The following is an 11994-nucleotide window of genomic DNA, read 5'->3' as shown; positions in this document are numbered from 1 at the left end:
GTCTATTTAGACCCAGAGTTGTACTAGCCACCACTGCCCAGCCACTCATGGGGCTCCTGCTGCAACAAGTGAAGCTCCTTCTTTCTGTTCACTCCCATAGCCTGGTGGTGCTGAGGACTTCTAAGAATGTCAGGAGAACCCTGCTGGATTAGCCCAAAGGTCTAATCCTCCAGCCATTTCCTCCAGCCGTTTCCAGTGGGGAGCCCACAGGCAGGGTGTGAGTGCAACTCTTGTGATTTCCAGAAGTAGTATTCAGAGGCATACAGTTTCAAAATATGGCTGTAGAACATAGACCTATTTTCCAGGGTTAGTCCCAGATTTATAGAAGCCATCCCATTTCTGATTTGATCCCAGAATGTCCCACTTTTCCTTAGGACGTCCCTATTTTCATCAGAGAAATGTTGGAGGGTGTGGAGTTATGCGAACCCCGAACCAAGGAGATAAATAACTATACAACCAGGGCTTTTTTCAGCTGGAACTCACTGGACCTCAGTTCTGACATCTCTCAGGTGGGCTCCATTGTCATTATAAGAGAATGAAGGAAGGGTTCATGGTGAGTTCCGGCACCAATTTTTCTAGAAAAATAGCACTGAAGGTGGTCCTGTAAAGGGAGGTTTTTGTCTTTTTTAAGTTTAATGTTTTTATATATGTTGGAAGCCAGAATGGCTGGGGCAACATTTTATCAGATAAATATTGTAGGGTGTGCTGGTAGTAATTGCAGACCCAATCCTCTTGTAAAGCCATCAAAGTCTGTGACCTTGTGGGAGCAAAGTCCATCATTTAACTATGTGCTGTGTGAAGAAGTAGCTCTTTTATGTCTGTTCTGAAGGTCCAACTGTGAAGGCAAACTCTTCCATTGCCTTCCAAGACAGATGGATGCCAACCAAAGTGAATGTTCCAATAGTCAGCATCATTAGATAGCTCTGAATTCTAGTAATATGAGAGAATGAGAAAAACTGATTTCTACCCACTTCCCCCAGACCATGCGTATATTATGTGTCAAAGATGTTACCGTTAGAGCTCCACAGCAGCCCACATAAATGCTAAACACAGATACACATTTGCTAACAACATTGCTGGTGGATGGCGATATCCCTGGAAGGTGTACATCAGTGGTGGACTGGTTGTGGGTGAACAAATTTCAACTTGGTGCAGATGAGATGGAGCTGCTGGTGCAAGGAGTCTCCCCACTCCACCGGTAAGCTGGAGAAATTCCTGCTCTGAATGAGGACACAATCTCCTGTAAGGATGAGGTTTATAGTTCTGTTAGGTTTCGCCTTTTATTATTATCTGGATATCTCTCTCTCATAAAATGGTAGAGTTGGAAGAGACCCCAAGGATCATCATGGCCGACCCCTTCTGAGGTAGCTCATTCCACCGTCAAACAGCTCCTACCCTTGGAAAGTTCTTGTAATTTGAGCCCCTTGGTTTGGGTCCTGCCTATATATATAATATTCGATACACACAAAGACCAGGTCAGATCTGTGCTTAATAGATAACTACTTTGCACCCATTTGGTGGTTTGGGAGTGTGCAGTGTGTGATTATTGCTGAGCTGAAACAGGGTCTTCGTTGCCAAGGCTGACACCCACTTTTTGCCACACTTTGTTGTAGTGAAATTGCCAGAGTGCCACGAGGAAATGCCCTTGGTGTTTTTGGGCAGCACAGTGACACCAATTTACATGAAGACATGCTTGTTCCTCAGTGATGCCCACAAAGGCAGATCTGATGACTATACAGCTATGACACCATCGTTATCCCTGGTTGACTGGGTTTATGTAGCCTTTAAAATGGTGTGAAGTCAGAGCTGCAGATAAATACAGGGGATTTCAGGGGACCAGATGCATCTGGGTGAGAAAAGAGGAGCATTTTGGAATTTTACACGGGATGCAAACATGTGCGACTTTCATGTTGTACCTGCTCCTACATTCCAGGATGCTTTCAGTGGAAGATATTGGATAAAGGCAAGACCATATTTTATTTCCAAAAAAGACATACAAAAAAAGTGTGGAATCATAAAATAATACAAAATGCTATCTCAGGACACTCACCAAACCCAAATTAACCCACATTAACACCAACCAACCACACCCTTCTGAAGACTGTGTGGGATTTTAAAGGCATAGCACCCTTTGTCATACCTACTTCTCGCTTTGCTAAATGAAACAAATCACAATGCTACCCAGCATCTACGGATGCACTAAGCCTTGACCAGACTCTCTCAGAAGGCCGGTCTTGCAGACAGTCCCAAAATACAATCAAACTTTACTCTGGAAGATGTCATCATTTACTGTGTCATCCTCTTTGTCAAGGACTGGTAAGTAGCCACCTTCACGGGGCAAACACCAGCACCAACCGGCACCAGTGAGGTCCAGAGAGGCAAAGTCGAAGTCAGCCATGTCTAGTGCCTTGAAATCCACAGTGTCCAGCCTGTAGTGAATCTCGTTGAGCTTTTGCCAGTATAACCAGGCCATCACCAAACCTACTGCCTGCAAGAAAAGATGGAGACAAAATTACTTGTCAACATGTGTGCTTTAAAATGCAATTATGACAGGGTATGTATGTGTACAGCCAGGGTTTCCCTAATACAACAGTGTGAGTATGCGTAACCCAAGCAAAGCTGCTTTGATAGAAGAACCTGCAGGGAAAGTTCACAGCAAGTAAGAACAGCTGTGTTTACCTTCCATGGTCCAGCACAGCAGCCAACGTGCAAAAGGCAATGGTTCCATTTGGGCACTCTTGGAAGCTAACCTTATTAGCAGCAGAGGTACCTTTAGTCGGTCCTTGCAAAAAAGCTAATGCAATTCTACGCTGCATCAGCAGAAGTCGAATGTCCAGGTCAAGGGAAGTCATAAAGGTAAAGGACCCCTGACAGTTAAGTCCAGTCACAAACGACTGGGGTTGTGGAGCTCATCTTGCTTTACTGGCTGAGGGAGCCGACGTTTGTCCACAGACAGTTTTTCCAGGTCATGTGGCCAGCATGACTAAGCGGCTTCTGGTGAAACCAGAGCAGCGCACGGAAACAGCGTTTACCTTCCTACTGGAGTGGTACCTATTTTTCTACTTGCATTTTGATGTGCTTTCAAACTGCTAGGTTGGCAGGAGCAGGGACCGAGAAATGGGAGCTCACTCCGTCGCGGGGATTCGAAACCGCCGACCTTCCGATCAGCAAGCCCTAGGCTCAGTGGTTTAGACCACAGTGCCACCTGTGTCCCTAGGGAAGTCATAGTCCCACTCTATTCTGCCTTGGTCAGACCACACCTGGAATACTGTGTCCAATTCTGGGCACCACAATCTAAGAAGGATGTTGACAAGCTGGAACGTGTGCAGAGGAGGGCAACCAAGATGAGGAGGAACAGTTAAGGACTTTAAAAGTACAAACTTGAAGGCCTGGTACAAGGGAGTGTGGTGTGATGCCCTTACAGAAAAAACGACTCTCAAATTAAGAATGGCAAGAAGAACAAAGGAAGATACCTTTGTGGGAGAATTGTGGATCTTCATTTCGTTCACAATTTCTCCAGAAAACCAGAGATCAGTTTTGTTTATACTAGCTTGTAGATCCCTTAATACCATGTTTTATAGATGTGTAGTGTTATTAGTTGTGATGTATGTGTGGGAATGTAGGTTTTCATAATGTATTTTTTTTGGGGGGGGGGGTCTTTGGTTTATTTTATTTAAATAAGGATCCTGCGCAGTGGAAGCTCGTTTTCAAAAAGATTTCTCATATTGCTTAATCACTCTAAAATTCAGAGAAGCCCGATATATAATATTAGATTGAGAAAGAACTCCCTTTATAGCCTCTGGCAAGAACAGCCCAGTTTATGATTCAGTCTCTTAACCGTCCCTCTGACGTGATAATGCACACATCCCAGCTCCCTGAGCAGTGAGAGGTCCAAAGGCTGTGCAGCACAAGCCTGCTTGTATTTACTCAGAAGTAAGTCCCAATGCATTTAATGCAAAACTAGGGGTTTGTGCAACTAGCACAAGCTGGAATGAGCCTGGTGGGTGGGATTCTGGCTCACACGTCAACTTTAAACCATTGGGTTATGAAGCTGACTTGTTCAACTAAGTGCAGCTTGTAATAAATGAAAATCTCTGGTTTGTATGAAGTAACTGTTGGATTCTCAAGCCTATATCAGAGGAACTGGCCACTTTCCAGGCACCCGGCTTGATCTCCTTGTTGACCTCCCCATCTGCGTCTCCCGGCAGGATACAGGCTAGGTCACTATCGGCGATCCTCCTCAAGCGTGAGAAGAACACACCACTCTTCCCTCCTCCCTGCCTCCCCCAGGGAGGGGAAAGAGATAAACAGAAATGTATTTACATGCCTTTATTTCTGTCTTTGCAGCAGTACAGAGAAACGCGTCTGCACTCTCTCAACACCAACAGCAGAGATTCAAACTCCACCCCTGTACTTCCAGTACAGGTCAAATGACACTCTGAGCTAACATCCGGTGCTCAGCACAGTGAATAGACTGCCCCTTTGTTCCCACGGTACAGTCCCAAACATCAACATCCTGTTTTGCATTCCAGCCAGCTGCAGCTCGCCGTTGCATTGCTCCTCTTCCCGGAAGTTGAACACTTTCCCCAAGGAATAGGGGCGTGGAAGCTCAAGACTTGCTTGGGTTTGTAACAGCTAACGGACGTAGCATTTAACCATGGTTTACTATTACAGTGGTACCTCGGGATGCGAACGGGATCCGTTCCGGAGCCCCGTTCGCATCCTGAAGCGAACGCAACCCGCGCCCGCGTGTCACCGTTTCCGTGTGATGTCATTTTGACTGTCTGCGCATGCGCACACAGCGAAACCCGGAAGTAATGTGCTCCGTTACTTCCAGGTAGCCGTGGAGCGCAACCCGCAAATACTTAACTTGAAGCACATTTATCCCCAGGTATGACTGTACATGCGAATGCAACTACTTGCTTGACTGGGATTTATTTCTATGACATCACATCAATGGACTGCTGACATCACTTTGATGGACAGTTCTGCAGGAACAGTGGAGACTGCACTCAGCAGAATTCAACACCCTCGCTTCCCATCAGCTAATGAGCAGGGAGAGCACAAATTCTGCTTGCTTCAGATGTGCACACAGTCACTCCTGTGGGGAACTAGTGCATATGGTCTATTCCTGCAGAAAGCTGTTCAAATCTGCTTGGTTTGGCTGTGGGCATCTGGCTGGACTGATCCCACCCATCAGCTGATCGATGAGGAGTTCAATCCTGCTCGGTCACTAGCTCCCTTCACCCCCCTAGCCAACTTTGACAGGTAGGTGGACTCGCCCACCTCTCAAATCTTGCCCGCCTGTCAAAGTTGGCCCAGGTGCAGGGGGCAGGTAATTAAATATCTGGCCCATGGGGTCTAGAAGGTTTCCCATCCCTGTACTACAGCATACTGTCAGAATAACTGTAATAACTACACAAGGTATAATCCTGCCCACCCTTCACCATGTGACCCCAGGTTGAGTTGCAACAATTTAAAAATACAGTATTAAAATTAGGTAAAACTAAATGAGTAATAGTGCAATGCTATGCATAGGAGCCAACTCCTAGAGGCCGAGGAGTTTTTGCTCTCCCCAAATAAAATATCTGAGGGAGTCAACCCCCCCCCCCAAGTTGATGAGCATTGCCATTCAAATGGTGTGCATGCACTGCGTCATGTGACTGATTACGAAGGGCGGGGCTTACCCCTCATGCTATGCATGTATAAAAAGGTAAAGGGACCCCTGACCATTAGGTCCAGTCATGGCCGACTCTGGGGTTGCGGCGCTCATCTCGCTTTACTGGCCGAGGGAGCCGGCATACAGCTTCTGGATCATGTGGCAAGCATGACTATGCTGCTTCTGGTGAAACCAGAGCAGTGCACGGAAACGCCATTTACCTTCCTGCCGGAGCGGTACCTATTTATCTACTTGTACTTTGACACTTTGACAGCAGTGCTTTCGAGCTGCTAGGTTGGCAGGAGCAGGGACTGAGCAATGGGAGCTCACCCCCTCGCGGGGATTCGAACCGCCGACCTTCTGATCAGCAAGTCCTGGGCTCTGTGGTTTACACCCACAGCGCCACCCGTGTCCCCTATGTATGTATACTCTGATGTAAACCTCTTTGTGTTCAGCAGGGCTTACTCACTGGTGTGCTTAGGATTGCAGTCTGTGGTGTAATGCTTGGGGCTGGACTATGGTCTGCTCAGCCATGAAGATCACTTCACAGGGTGAGGATAAAATGGGGAGGAGAACCACGTGACCACCTTGAGGAAAAGGTGGTATATAAATGTAATATTCATTTTTTTTAAATGTAACAAAAGCTCTGCTTCAGTGTATAATGTGCCAAACATAAAGAGCTGAGGCAGTGTTGGGTACCAGCACTTAACTTATGACAGTAAAGAAGGATTAGACAAATTCATGGAGGATATATTATATATAGTTGTGTGTACACACATGAAAGCTCATACCTAGAAATCTTATACGTAGTTGGCCTTTAAGGTGCTATTGGAAACACACACACACACAGTGGTACCTCGGGTTAAGTACTTAATTCGTTCCGGAGGTCCGTTCTTAACCTGAAACTGTTCTCTTTTTAAATTTTTTTATTCAAAGTTATAACAAAACATATTTTCCAAAAACATATCCTTATTCCCCCCATTTTTCCTCCCCCCACCCCCCACAAAACCCACCCCCCACCCCCGACTTCCCTCAGTTCCAGTCTTTGGTTTCTCCAATAATGCTGTTTTCTGCATGTTACAGAGTTGTGTAGATCCTCCAACTGTTTAGCTAATTATTATCAGTAAAAAATTGTGGATGTTTATTCAAAACCTGCCAAGGAGTTCAGTTCACTTTGCTGCGTCTTCAAATACTTTGTGAAAGGTTCCCATTCATCCTTAAAGTCACAGTTATCCTTGTCCCATAGCTTATGTGTCAATTTTGCCAGTTCTGCATAAAAACCTGAAACTGTTCTTAACCTGAAGCACCATTTTAGCTAATGGGGCATCCCCCTGCTGCCGTGCCGCCACTGTGCAATTTCTGTTCTCATCCTGAAGCAAAGTTCTTAATCCGAGGTACTATTTCTGGGTTAGCGGAGTCTGTAACCTGAAGCATATGTAACCTGAAGCGTATGTAACCTGAGGTACCACTGTATATATATGGAAAGATTCTTCCAAAGACTGTCTTAAGACAAAAATACTTGATTCTCTTAAGGGAGTTCTTTTTGGACCATCTTTTAATAATTTTTTAAAAAATCTTTCTTCTTGCTATGACAGACCAACATGGCTACCTACTTGAATCATGGAGGATAAGTTTGCTAGCAACTACTAGCCATGATAGCTATGCTCCAGTTCTACTGCTGGAGGCATCACGTCTTCAAAGACAGTATCTGTTTCCAGGGATCACAAGTGGGGTAAGAGCGGTTGTAGTCAGGTCTTGCCGGTGGGCTTCCCATGGGCATGTGAGCACAGGATGCTGCGTGAAATGGACCTTTGCCCAGATCCGTCTGCCAGTCTCTTCTCGTTTCCCTGCGTTCCAAGCATAATAGGAGGACGCAGACTCCTGAAAACAGGTAGCTTCCTATTATGTGGGCCGCTATTCATAACGCAGATAACCGTCTGGAGAAGCACCGACAGAGCCTGAGATTCCAGCAACTGCCAGATCACCCTAAAAAAGCTATAAACTGGGCCTTTGTTATTTCAGATCAAGAGAGAGCTCAATATGGTATATTGTGAGCAGGAAAATGTATTCATTAGTGACAAGCGCAACTTCTTCATTCGCAAAGTGGGCTTATTTATAACTTTCCACCTGACATCTCCCTTGATAGCGGTCCCAATGCAGCAATTGCAAGCAATATACTATAACAGAGAATGTGTTCTGTTCTTCAAAAAATAATCAGGTAGAAGCTGTTAGCTAGGAAACAGATGCTGATGATAAATAATGATTGTAAGAGCATTAATCAGCACCATCCTGTGTGCACTAGGAACAGCAGGCATTCAGGAAAAATCAGAGAAGTTGCTTGATTTGCATTAACTCCTTGATCACTCCAGTGACAGCTTATTTGCAGGAAAACAGCTTGAACCAAATTCAATGAAACTATGGCATACAGCAGACACGTCTCTTCTCCCTCCCCCAGATATATTGTTTCAGAGTCACTGCCACCCATTATATGTGTGCTCATAATTTTAGCCCATAAAATTTTAGCTCATAATTTTATGGTTCTGAGATCAGACAGGTTGTGTGCATGTCTGCATGTGCTTTAAAAATCTGCAGCGCCCCTTTGATTGGACAATCTTAGCCAGGGAAAAAATCAGTAAGTGTTCACATCAGTCTATCATACTGCCCTCAAGTCTCTTAAAAGTGGTCCTGTATCTCCAGGTAATGACGGTTTTTTGATGCCACCAGCTGTGATGAAGAGCAGCTGTGATGAAGTTGTTTGGCTCAACTTCATTCAGCTTTTCAGCCTAGTGAGGTTCACATAAAAGGCACCTACTATTTCTACTTGCAAAGGGTAGCTGGGGATTTTCTGGTAATTGTCCCTGGAAAAATCCCCCTGCCTGGTTTTCTTTTCTTTTCTTTTGCCTTAAAAACCTTTGAAAATTGCCCTAAGTTGCACTGCTGCCATAATAAACACACCCCAAACTAAAACCAATCCCTGCAGCCTCTCATTCTTATAAAATACTGCTATACTTATAAGCCATTCCAACTCTAAACCTCCGGGGGTAGCACCAGCAATCTGGATATTATTGTTGGTTGTACTCTGTGCATGTTGCCTTGGCAGGATCTTTGTTTTGAAAGATGGGATATAAAGAAACAAGCATCTGCATGAAAACCTCTACTTGCAACATAATTTTGGAGTCATGGATGATGACATTGTATTGCTAGCACATCTATTTGCATACCTGCTGTTCTCCTAAGTAATTATTTCTGGTGTGGTAGGTCTTTGGAATCGGTAAGTTCGGTGCTGTGCTGAATTACCCAATAGGCAGACCACACATATCCTTAGGGGTCCAGCAAAGCAAGAAAATGAGAAAATTTTGAAAGAATTTGACATATTACAAATAAAGTGTCTAAGTATGAAGTAATCACCATGGGGAAAATCAGAACTTTGCTAGATTTCCTTATACTCCACACTCCTCCCACATTTTTCGGTCCTCTTTTTATTACTAATATTCACCTAAACCAGGGAGACATTAACAAAATAATGCAAGAAAAATGGATCCTATCATGTGCTGCACATGACATACATGCATGCACATTTCAGCACACATGTAAACTTTGTCATTTCAAAAGATAATTTTGTTGTTGTTTAGTATTGGTTTTATTTTTAATTACATACAGGGGTGGGGCACCATAATCTTTTCAGTGCTTAGGACCTCTAAAGGTCTTTATAGAGATTCAGGGAAGATAAAACAAAGTCTTCATGAAGTGCATAGCTAAATGATGGAACTTGCTTCCACAGAGAGCCGTGATGGCCACCAACCTCAATGTCTTTAAAAGATGATTAGACAAATTCACAGAGGAGGAGAGAATGCTCTCGATGGCTAATGGTACTGATGGCTCTGCTCTGCCTTCATAGCTGGAGGCAGCAATGTTCCTGAATACCAGCTGATTGAAACCGCAGGCAGGGAGAGAGAGAGAGCTCTTGCCTTCCAATCCTGCTTGCAGGTTTCTCATTGGGGCATCTGGTTGGCTACACTTGAGAACAGGATGTTGGGCTAGGTGGGCCTGATCCAGCAGGCCCTTCTTAAGTTCTTATTTCTCAATTTGGCCCTGGCTTGGTGAGATGCTTTCACGCAACAGTCAGTTTTCAGATTAATAGCATAGACGGCTCCCAGACAGGATGGTCACTGGTGAAGATAGATTTGTGCAATGCATACAAGCTCAATTTGCTAGCTCAGAAGTACAGTGGTACCTTGGGTTACAGACGCCTCAGGTTACAGACTCCGCTAACCCAGAAATAGTACCTCAGGTTAAGAACTTTGCTTCAGGATGAGAACAGAAATCACGTGGTGGCAGCGGGAGGCCCCATTAGCTAAAGTGGTACCTCAGGTTAAGAACAGTTTCAGGTTAAGAAGGGACCTCCAGAACGAATTAAGTTCTTAACCTGAGGTACCACTGTATCTGCGTGTAACAGTGTTGGGCTTTTTGTTTTTTTAACATAGCAATTCTCAAGGGTTTGAGTTTCCTAACTTTAGACTGAATAAAATAATTTGAATTAAATCAAATGAAGCTGTGACTGATGGACACACACCGACTGCTAATTTGCTCCAGGTGCTGTAAGTACAGCTAGAAATTAGCCTTTGGCTATAAAACACAACTGTGTCTATAATGTGACCACCCATCTATGTGGAGATGTCACAGCAGAGGAGAAACACCCACAGTGTGGTCTAAACAGGTGCATGCAAAATTGTAGTTTCTGCTTGAGGCATGTTATGTGCTCTCCATGAACAGTGAGAAAATTCTGCTTCCCTACTCAGGCTCTTCTTAAGTCTTAATCTGGCCCTGGGCTGGTGGGATACTTTCAAGCAACAGCCTGTTGACAGATTAATGCCATTGACTCTCATGGCTCAGTTTAGCTACATTTGATTTCTAAAGGGCTGATGTTTCTTCAGAGCTTCTGAACTGTCACTTTCTTGAAAATTAGATTTATACCAATGGCGATTAGTGTCAATATGAAGAGAACTAAGTGACAAGAGCAATATTTATTAAGTTAAGCTGAACAATTTCTGTTTCGTGTTGGCTTTGTTGTGTATAAACAATACTAATGACTTTCTTTAGTGCTAATTGATCTGGTAAACAGCCTTGTAAACTGAAACGGGTGAAGAGAAGAGTTTATATGAAGTGCTCTATCAATTAGACAACACTGTCTCTGTTAATTGCAAAGGAACATATAGAAGTCAGGAGATGGGCTGAACAATTAACTGTGGACAGGCATACCCACTTAACTATGAATTAACAGGTGAATATTTTCACTGACAAATCCATTTACACCTGGGAGAAGCTGGGACGCACTCTTATGATAGTCACTGCATTCTTTGTGACAGTTCAAGTCAAAAAAATGGCATCTGGTTTTACATTACCCAGTTAAAAATAAACAATGGTGTGTCAAGATGAGAGCGCTTAAAGGTACCATGTGCTCCTCTGGTCCTATTTTGTAAAGTATATGTGTGAGTCAACTGCAGTAGTGCTGTGAACTGGGCTTGTGTGTTGCAGGACATAGCCATAAGGACAGAAGAGCCTGCAGGATCAGGCCAATGACCCATCTAGTCCAGCATCCTGTTCTCACAGGGGCCAACCAGATGCCCGTGGAAGACCAGGGAGCAGAACATGAGCAGAAGACCACTCTCCCCTCCTGCGGGTTTCAGCAACTGGCATTTGGAATCATTGCTGTCTCCAACTGTGAAGGCAGAGCAGAGCCATTGTGGCTGAATTTATCCTATCCTCTTTTAAAGCCATCCAAGTTGGTGGCCATCCAAGGAAGTTTCATAGTCTGACTAAGTGCTGCATGAAGAAGTCCTTTTGTTTATATGTCCCAAGTCTTCCAATTGTCCTAAATCTTCCAACATTCAGCTACACTGGATGTCCATGAGTTTGAGTGTTATGAGAGGGAGAAATAACTTCTCTCTGTCTACTTTCTCCATGCCAGACACCATTTTATAAACTTTTATCCTGTTGTATCCTTTCTATCAAAAGGATACAAGGGAGCCATTATTGCCTGTGGTGTGCAATACACCACACTGCTGTCTCAGGTCAAACACTGGTGACAATGGTGAGAAAAAATGTGGTTTGGTGGGCCCAATCCAGCCCATTGGCTGTAGGTTCACCACCGCGATTTTAAGCTGTATGCAGTTGTGCACATCACAGCCTAGGACCCTTGCACCTAAGGGACCGCCTCTCCTGGTATGCCCCACGGAGGACCTTAAGGTCCATAAACAGCAACACCCTAGTGGTCCTGGGCCCTAAGGAAGTTAGATTAGCCTCAACCAGAGCCAGGGCCTTTTCAACACTGGCTC

The 11994-nt window shown here is 44.5% G+C and overlaps 1 protein-coding gene across 1 annotated transcript in view; it reads right to left on the bottom strand.

Moving 5' to 3' along the window:
- Positions 1-1958: 1958 nt before the first annotated feature.
- LOC310711919 (tetraspanin-15-like) overlaps positions 1959-11994 on the bottom strand; it is a 92129-nt gene continuing 82093 nt past the window's right edge. Inside the window, exon 8 of the mRNA XM_083514409.1 lies at positions 1959-2488. Coding sequence (XP_083370535.1) covers positions 2258-2488 — 231 coding nt within the window. The 3' untranslated portion in view covers positions 1959-2257. The remainder of the gene's footprint in view (positions 2489-11994) is intronic.

Source organism: Podarcis liolepis (genome assembly GCF_965112155.1).
Source record: "Podarcis liolepis genome assembly, chromosome: 7".
Classification (NCBI taxonomy): Eukaryota; Metazoa; Chordata; class Lepidosauria; order Squamata; family Lacertidae; genus Podarcis; species Podarcis liolepis.
Note: the sequence above shows the minus strand (reverse complement) of the source record. Positions and strands in the feature narration are given on the sequence as shown.